The 10,079-nt window shown below is 45.5% G+C and overlaps 1 protein-coding gene across 6 annotated transcripts in view; it reads left to right on the forward strand.

Annotated features, from left to right (window-relative positions):
- The window catches only part of rad17 (RAD17 checkpoint clamp loader component), a 103,931-nt gene that overhangs the window by 11,248 nt on the left and 82,604 nt on the right, over positions 1–10,079 (forward strand). For all 6 annotated transcript variants that reach the window (XM_019860873.1, XM_019860872.1, XM_019860875.1 and 3 more), the window contains exon 6: positions 2,328–2,380. In XM_019860873.1, the coding sequence (XP_019716432.1) occupies positions 2,328–2,380 (53 nt within the window). The remainder of the gene's footprint in view (positions 1–2,327; positions 2,381–10,079) is intronic.

Here is a 10,079-nt window from a genome sequence, read left to right on the forward strand (position 1 = left end):
GCTTGCCTCGGAAAATTTTCGAAGTCCTTGGCCTTGGCCTTGGCCTCGGAGGCAAGTCCTTGGCCTCGGGTTGCCGGTCCTTGGACACAACACTGCTATCTATCTATCTATCTATCTATCTATCTATCTATCTATCTATCTATCTATCTATCTATCTATCTATCTATCTATCTATCTATCTATCTATCTATCTATCTATCTATCTATCTATCTATCTATCTTGGACACAACAACACAACACTGCTATCTATCTATCTATCTATCTATCTATCTATCTATCTATCTATCTATCTATCTATCTATCTATCTATCTGTCTGTCTGTCTGTCTGTCTCTCTGTCTGTCTGTCTGTCTATCTGTCTGTCTGTCTGTCTGTCTGGCTAGCTAGCTAGCTAGCCATCTTGCCATCTATCAAAATGTGTGTGGTGTTGCCTTCGCAGACATTTCAAAAACAGCCATTGCTTCACATTATCTTCAGTCCGTCTATCCATGCATCCATCCATAAATCCATACTGTGTGCGTGTGCGTGCGTGCGTGTATGTAATCGTTGAACTTATGTACTGGTCTAGTCGAACTATTGAAATTCCAGTGAGGACGGAGTCGAAGAAAAAATCAACAGCGAGCATAAAATCACAGGGTTTCTGCACCAGTTGAAAAGTTCTGAGAGAATTTTTGCCCTTATCTTGAATGCCTTCAATGCTAGTAGTAACTACCAGAAGACTGCATAATCTCAGTTGAACCAATTAATGGATTCCAGAAAGATTGAGACATGGCTATGGAGACTTTTCTGTGAAATTGCGGAAGAAGGGCTATTCTGTTTTATATTGTCTTGGCTGCTCACACACATGTGGGCGGCTTTGCCGAGCCCGTGTGACAATGTGTGACCTCACAGTCTAAACTGAAATCGATTCTGTCTGCCAAGGGTGTCATAGAGAAGGGAAACTAAGTGCTACCAAGAGAAATGTCACAGCAAGATAACGGTCTGGCTCCAGTCACCGATAGAATCATAAACGCCAAAGAGACTTCATATAACACTGTCTTGTGATAATTGGTAGGCTGTCCTCAGTTATTGCGAGGAGTTAAAGAAAAATGTTGAAAAAAATTACCCTAGCCGACATTACGTAAAAAGGGGGGAAAAGTAAAAATTATTTTTTTAAAAGTGTCCAGAAAAAGAGAAAAGCTGTAATTCAAGCAAAAAACAAAGCAGAGAAGCGCATCTGGCATCTACACACTACACAAGCAGGAAGCAAAGAACCCCTTGACAAGAAACTCCTATGATGAGAATGTGCTGTGAAGGTTGCCGACTGTAACGTGGTCGTCGCCTGCTGTGGCGACAACGCGAGGACCTGTTGGTCCACACTAGTGATGGGGTATGGTGTCAAGCTGAAGGAGTCCTTTGTGGCCTGTGGGAGTCCAGATGCAGCTGATGGGTACTGGCTGGCCAAGAGTTTGGGAGGGAAAAATTCAGGCATGCGAGGAGTTTGATGAGATCATGGAGCATTGCTTCTGTACAGCTTTGAAGAAATTCTGGTCCGACATCTTACATCTCATGGAGGGTGGGAGGGGGAGCAGTGCACCATCAACACTATCTGTTGTGGAGATGGAGCGCTGGTGACCTTGACTCAGGAAGTTGTGAATTGGTGCAAAATACCTCCAAGACTTCTTCATTTCTACGATACCCCTTCCCACGAGGAAGCAGAGTCTGGGAAACATGAGGTGGGTTCTCCTGTCTGTGGGGTTGACCTAGCCAGGTCCTAGGGGTGGATGAGATCCACTCAGAGTCCCTAAAGGCTCTGAATGTTTTGGGTCTCTCCGGGTTGTCATGCCTTTCCAACATCCGTTACAGATGGAGGAGTGTCACACACCTCAGGCTCCCTTGTGAGGTCTATTTAGTGGAACTGTGGGCCTGCTCTACCACCTCGGCACAGTCCTCGAGGTCTGCCCAACCAGGTCCCTTGGGGTTACTCAGGAACCATGCGTGCTGGACACCCTAGCACGAGCTGTTCAGCCCCTGTACTTCCGGTGTCCGAGTGTGGTCCACATTACCGGCAGTCAGTCAGATTCATTTCCAATGAGGGTTGAACTCCGCCAAGGCTACTCTTTGTCACATATTCTGGTCATCAAATTTTTCGGCGCAGACAAAGTGTTGAGAGGCTCCAGTTTGGTGACAATACTATTATGTCTCTGCTTTTTGCAGATATAGGGCCCCAAAAACCTCGATCTCTAATTGTGGGTGCATTTAGAAATATGCTGTTGATTGTCTTGATTGTTTGTGTTATGGATTTTTGTTGTACTGTACACCATTTAGCCATGCATTTTTTTTCACAGGAATTCCCCAACCAGTTTTACCGCAATCCTAGTGGTCTCCATGATATTCTGAGGTAAGTGCAGATCAGCTTTCTGCTGCTTTCTTTCCATTTAGAAAAGCAGGGTGCACACCACCCTTTGCCACATGGTCAATGGTGAGTTGAAATGGGCAGGACAGATTTCCCACCACACTGGTCTAGGGCCATTTTGTCTGTCAATATTGTTTTGGGGGGAATACGCATCAAAAGCCCTGGCTATGAATCATAAATTTGTAATGCGAATAATGCAAAATAATCCCACAATTCTTCATGCGGCCAGTAATGCATATGATTTATTTCTGGTGAAGGCTCAAAATAAATCGTTTCACATTGCATTTTACGTGTCAAAATTTGCATTTGTTCCTAATTTAACGCATGGAATAGCAAAACTGAAAACCATAGATGTGTACATTTTTCCCATAACTGAACCGCAGAAACACTCCCACTGGGCTTCACTCGGCTGGATGCACACGTGTGAATGTAAGAAGTTGAGTCAAGCTCTGTGGACGTATGCGAGGCAAGCTCAGTGGACGTTTGCCACAGCAGTTAGCGAGCAACAAGTTTTGGCTGGCTAGCTAGTGCAGCTAATTGTGGAATCAGAAATCTTCGCTTCCATGGAACAATTACAACCGTTTCAGAAAGTTTAAACTGAAACTTATGTTTCTGTTTTGAAATTTCCACACTGAAAAATGTTTCTCGACAAAAAAATGCAATTTTCTATTATTTATCATGTGCATTTAATAAATAAAGGCTGGTGATTATACCAAAATGTAAACGACAGTGTTCCCTCACTTATCGCGGTTAATGGATACTGGGACCCTGGCAACGGGGGAACGTAAACAGTCACAGCTATGACGTGCGTAAATTCCCTCGGAAGGTAGTGCGGCCTGAGGCTAATGGCTAGCAGCTCAATGTGTCAACTGCAGAGTTCCTCTCTGATAGTGATCTGCCCAGGAATACACCATCTGTCATTCACAAACACAGCCAGAACCCCCCTCCTTTTCTCTTACCACTCCCTGCGTTCCTGTCCACATGTACGAGTTGGAAGCCTTTAAACTCGGCGTGTGTGTCTGGAGTAATCGCTGTTAGCCATGACAGCAGCAGGCTAGCCTCGCAGTACTCCTTTTGATGTCGGGTTAGCGCCGCTATCTCGTCCATCTTGTTAGGGAGTGATCTTACATTCCCCATGATGACGGACGGGAGGACATGTCAATACAGTATCTTCTCCTCCTCCTGCAGCGCTCCTTCCGGGCCCGACACCCTCGTTTCCTCCTCTTCAACTCGCGGGGAATGTCTGGTTTGTCGCCGGCCAGTAGCCCACTTTTAGCCTGCTAAGCTAACAGCTGGTCCCTACTGTAAACAATGGGGTTACGTGTGCGAGCGGGGTGCCCGTCCACAGTCAACGTAAAAAAAAAATAAAAGTAATTAATGGAGATGAGCAGAAATGAAGATGCCCATCTCCCCCTGTAGGTTTGGGTTACAAAAACACACAAAACAAGTCCGTCTATCCATGCATCCATCCATAAATCCATACTGTGTGCGTGTGCGTGCGTGCGTGTATGTAATCGTTGAACTTATGTACTGGTCTAGTCGAACTATTGAAATTCCAGTGAGGACGGAGTCGAAGAAAAAATCAACAGCGAGCATAAAATCACAGGGTTTCTGCACCAGTTGAAAAGTTCTGAGAGAATTTTTGCCCTTATCTTGAATGCCTTCAATGCTAGTAGTAACTACCAGAAGACTGCATAATCTCAGTTGAACCAATTAATGGATTCCAGAAAGATTGAGACATGGCTATGGAGACTTTTCTGTGAAATTGCGGAAGAAGGGCTATTCTGTTTTATATTGTCTTGGCTGCTCACACACATGTGGGCGGCTTTGCCGAGCCCGTGTGACAATGTGTGACCTCACAGTCTAAACTGAAATCGATTCTGTCTGCCAAGGGTGTCATAGAGAAGGGAAACTAAGTGCTACCAAGAGAAATGTCACAGCAAGATAACGGTCTGGCTCCAGTCACCGATAGAATCATAAACGCCAAAGAGACTTCATATAACACTGTCTTGTGATAATTGGTAGGCTGTCCTCAGTTATTGCGAGGAGTTAAAGAAAAATGTTGAAAAAAATTACCCTAGCCGACATTACGTAAAAAGGGGGGAAAAGTAAAAATTATTTTTTTAAAAGTGTCCAGAAAAAGAGAAAAGCTGTAATTCAAGCAAAAAACAAAGCAGAGAAGCGCATCTGGCATCTACACACTACACAAGCAGGAAGCAAAGAACCCCTTGACAAGAAACTCCTATGATGAGAATGTGCTGTGAAGGTTGCCGACTGTAACGTGGTCGTCGCCTGCTGTGGCGACAACGCGAGGACCTGTTGGTCCACACTAGTGATGGGGTATGGTGTCAAGCTGAAGGAGTCCTTTGTGGCCTGTGGGAGTCCAGATGCAGCTGATGGGTACTGGCTGGCCAAGAGTTTGGGAGGGAAAAATTCAGGCATGCGAGGAGTTTGATGAGATCATGGAGCATTGCTTCTGTACAGCTTTGAAGAAATTCTGGTCCGACATCTTACATCTCATGGAGGGTGGGAGGGGGAGCAGTGCACCATCAACACTATCTGTTGTGGAGATGGAGCGCTGGTGACCTTGACTCAGGAAGTTGTGAATTGGTGCAAAATACCTCCAAGACTTCTTCATTTCTACGATACCCCTTCCCACGAGGAAGCAGAGTCTGGGAAACATGAGGTGGGTTCTCCTGTCTGTGGGGTTGACCTAGCCAGGTCCTAGGGGTGGATGAGATCCACTCAGAGTCCCTAAAGGCTCTGAATGTTTTGGGTCTCTCCGGGTTGTCATGCCTTTCCAACATCCGTTACAGATGGAGGAGTGTCACACACCTCAGGCTCCCTTGTGAGGTCTATTTAGTGGAACTGTGGGCCTGCTCTACCACCTCGGCACAGTCCTCGAGGTCTGCCCAACCAGGTCCCTTGGGGTTACTCAGGAACCATGCGTGCTGGACACCCTAGCACGAGCTGTTCAGCCCCTGTACTTCCGGTGTCCGAGTGTGGTCCACATTACCGGCAGTCAGTCAGATTCATTTCCAATGAGGGTTGAACTCCGCCAAGGCTACTCTTTGTCACATATTCTGGTCATCAAATTTTTCGGCGCAGACAAAGTGTTGAGAGGCTCCAGTTTGGTGACAATACTATTATGTCTCTGCTTTTTGCAGATATAGGGCCCCAAAAACCTCGATCTCTAATTGTGGGTGCATTTAGAAATATGCTGTTGATTGTCTTGATTGTTTGTGTTATGGATTTTTGTTGTACTGTACACCATTTAGCCATGCATTTTTTTTCACAGGAATTCCCCAACCAGTTTTACCGCAATCCTAGTGGTCTCCATGATATTCTGAGGTAAGTGCAGATCAGCTTTCTGCTGCTTTCTTTCCATTTAGAAAAGCAGGGTGCACACCACCCTTTGCCACATGGTCAATGGTGAGTTGAAATGGGCAGGACAGATTTCCCACCACACTGGTCTAGGGCCATTTTGTCTGTCAATATTGTTTTGGGGGGAATACGCATCAAAAGCCCTGGCTATGAATCATAAATTTGTAATGCGAATAATGCAAAATAATCCCACAATTCTTCATGCGGCCAGTAATGCATATGATTTATTTCTGGTGAAGGCTCAAAATAAATCGTTTCACATTGCATTTTACGTGTCAAAATTTGCATTTGTTCCTAATTTAACGCATGGAATAGCAAAACTGAAAACCATAGATGTGTACATTTTTCCCATAACTGAACCGCAGAAACACTCCCACTGGGCTTCACTCGGCTGGATGCACACGTGTGAATGTAAGAAGTTGAGTCAAGCTCTGTGGACGTATGCGAGGCAAGCTCAGTGGACGTTTGCCACAGCAGTTAGCGAGCAACAAGTTTTGGCTGGCTAGCTAGTGCAGCTAATTGTGGAATCAGAAATCTTCGCTTCCATGGAACAATTACAACCGTTTCAGAAAGTTTAAACTGAAACTTATGTTTCTGTTTTGAAATTTCCACACTGAAAAATGTTTCTCGACAAAAAAATGCAATTTTCTATTATTTATCATGTGCATTTAATAAATAAAGGCTGGTGATTATACCAAAATGTAAACGACAGTGTTCCCTCACTTATCGCGGTTAATGGATACTGGGACCCTGGCAACGGGGGAACGTAAACAGTCACAGCTATGACGTGCGTAAATTCCCTCGGAAGGTAGTGCGGCCTGAGGCTAATGGCTAGCAGCTCAATGTGTCAACTGCAGAGTTCCTCTCTGATAGTGATCTGCCCAGGAATACACCATCTGTCATTCACAAACACAGCCAGAACCCCCCTCCTTTTCTCTTACCACTCCCTGCGTTCCTGTCCACATGTACGAGTTGGAAGCCTTTAAACTCGGCGTGTGTGTCTGGAGTAATCGCTGTTAGCCATGACAGCAGCAGGCTAGCCTCGCAGTACTCCTTTTGATGTCGGGTTAGCGCCGCTATCTCGTCCATCTTGTTAGGGAGTGATCTTACATTCCCCATGATGACGGACGGGAGGACATGTCAATACAGTATCTTCTCCTCCTCCTGCAGCGCTCCTTCCGGGCCCGACACCCTCGTTTCCTCCTCTTCAACTCGCGGGGAATGTCTGGTTTGTCGCCGGCCAGTAGCCCACTTTTAGCCTGCTAAGCTAACAGCTGGTCCCTACTGTAAACAATGGGGTTACGTGTGCGAGCGGGGTGCCCGTCCACAGTCAACGTAAAAAAAAAATAAAAGTAATTAATGGAGATGAGCAGAAATGAAGATGCCCATCTCCCCCTGTAGGTTTGGGTTACAAAAACACACAAAACAAAATAGGAAGAAGAACTTCAAACAAGGATATGCACTGCTGCAGAAGTGCTGAGCGGCGGCATTAAAAAAAAAAAAAAACTGCCAAGAACGGGCGTGACATGGACTTCCTGATTCACCTCATATTGACAAAAAGCAAGGCATCGACCTGTCATTCGGACTAAATCAGTGTGGGTGAGGAAAGATCACAGCTGAAAGATTGAACTCCCTGAAGGCAGCATAACAGATGTGCTGGACAGCTACAAATACCTTGGAATTTCACAGGAAAATAGCAACCATGAGAAGGCAGCTGCAAGGGCGGCCATGGCCCAATACTGAAGGAGGTTGAGGCAGATCCTGAATAGTCAGCTGAATGGCAAGACTGAACGGAGGTTTCCACCCCAAATCCAGCACATTGAGGCTATTCACAAAGCGGAAAGAAGTGGGCTGTGGACTAGTGAGTGTCATGGGCACTATCCAGGAGGAAACAGGCCTCCAAAAGTACATCAAGATAATGGCCCCCAGGAACGACCTGCTTCTTGAATGCCTTAGACCAGGGGTGTCCAAACTCGGTCCTGCCTGTTTTCCATCTCTCCCGGCTGCAACACACCTGATTCAAATAATCACGTTCGTTCTCATGCTGCTGCAGAGCTGGCTGATCATTTGAATCAGGTGTGTTGCAGCCAGGACAGATGGGAAACAGGCAGGACACCAGCCCTCCAGGCCTAGAGCTGGACATGCCTGCCTTAGATAATAGAAGTCCAGTAAGGAGAAGGAGCCAGGTGGACTGTCATGGAAAGACAAGTCCCTGCATGACATGTACCACTGACAAATTAACAGAAGTAGGTGACAAAATATCACAGTGGCTGGAAAAGGTTGGACTGAAAGACAGCACTAAACATGCCATGGTGTATCGCATCAGACGGGACCCCAGGTGCAGGCTTTGCGATGAAGCCATTGAGATAGTGCAGCATATAAGGTGAAAGACGCTGGCGGGCAAGGCATACATGGTGCGGCATAACCAGGTAGCATGAATAGTGTACCAAATATGGACTAGAAGTCCCGAAGTCATGATGGCAGACTCCTCCAAAGGTGCTTGAGAACACCTGGGCCAAGATCCTGTCGGACTTCCAGCTCCAGACAGAGAAACTAGTGGTAGCCTACCAGCCTGACATATTGGTGATGGATAAACATCTGAAGACAGCAGTCTAGATAGATGTAGCAATTCCAAATGATAGCAACAAAAAGAAGCACGAAAATATGGAGGGATACCAAGGACCGAAAGGAAGAACAAGAGAAAATGTGCAACGTCAAGACAACAGTGATGCCACTAGTGATCGGGACAGTGACGGCATTACCCACAAGCTAATTGGATGGGTCCAACATATACCGGAACAACAGCTCTCTCTCTCTCTCTCTCTCTCTCTCTCGCTCTCTCTCTCTCTCTCTCTCTCTCTCTCGCTCTCTCTCTCTCTCTCTCTCTCTCTCTCGCTCTCTCTCTCTCTCTCTCTCTCTCTCTCGCTCTCTCTCTCTCTCTCTCTCTCTCTCTCGCTCTCTCTCTCTCTCTCTCTCTCTCTCTCGCTCTCTCTCTCTCTCTCTCTCTCTCTCTCGCTCTGTCTCTCTCTTTCTCTCTGTCTCTCTCTCTCTCGCTGTCTCTCTCTCTGTCTCTCTCTCTGTCGCTCTTGCTTGCTTGCTCGCTGGCTCTCTGTGAGAGAGATTGTTTAATAATTTTAGTGAGCTACTTTTTTTTCTTTACTTTGAAATATCTTGTTTTTTCAGGGATGTCCCTGCTTATTTCAGCAAGACAATACTAAACCACATTCTGAATGTGATATAACAATGTGACTTTGTAGTAAAAGAGTGTGAGTACTAGACAGGCATACCAGCAGTCCAAATCTGTCTCCCATTGAACATTTGTGTGACGCACTATGTCACAAAAAATTAAGGAACAGAGAAGCCGGAGTGTTGAGATGAAGTTTTACATAAAGCAAAATGGGAAATAAGTCTACTGACAAAGTTTCAATAAATAATGTCCTCAGTCCCAAATGCTTACTTGTTTAGCTAAAAGGCAAGGTGATGCAACATTGCGGTAAACATGATACTGTTTTTTGGAACATGTCTTCCAATTGTCAAAAATGAATATTTGCCCAAAACCAAAATGGATTAGTTTGACCTAGGGCTGTCAAACATAAAGTGTTAATTTTGGAGATTACCGTAAATTCCGGATTACAAGCCGCTACTTTTTTTTCACACTTTCAACACTGCGGCGTGTAATATGAAGCGGTTTTTCAATTTTTTTTTTTCCATCGCAGGAAAAACATGGACCAATAAAATGAATGAGTCTTTCACTGAGGTCCAATGAGATGATATGACTAATCACAACTTCCGCTCTTTTTTGCCGTAGCGGGGGGAAAATGTGTTACCGGGCAACAGTCGACCAATAAAATGAATGAGTAGTACACAGGGGTCCAATGAAATTGGATGCTTACCGGGAATCACAACTTCCTCATTTCAGTCTTTCTTCTAACATGGAGAATACCAGACAAAAACCATATGATGCAGCTTTTAAACTAAAAGCGATCACTCTGGCAGTTAAAGAAGGAAATCGAGCTGCTGCCCGTAAGGCGTAGAAAAAAAATTACCGTATTTTCACGACTATAAGGCGCCATTAAGTCTTAAATTTTCTCCAAAATGGACAGGACGCCTTATAATGCGGAGCGTCTTGTGTATGCGCTGAGTTCCAAATCCCGACTGAGAGCCGACACGCTGTTTATATAGAGAAAAGGCGGAAGTGAGTGAGGACAGGCATGCGGCGAAGAAGTCGGCCAATCAGTGAAGGGTGGGCATGTGTGTGTGTGTGTGTGTGTGTGTGTGTGTGTGTGTGTGTGTGTGTGTG

Source organism: Hippocampus comes, unplaced genomic scaffold (genome assembly GCF_001891065.2).
Source record: "Hippocampus comes isolate QL1 unplaced genomic scaffold, H_comes_QL1_v1.1 scaffold130, whole genome shotgun sequence".
Classification (NCBI taxonomy): Eukaryota; Metazoa; Chordata; class Actinopteri; order Syngnathiformes; family Syngnathidae; genus Hippocampus; species Hippocampus comes.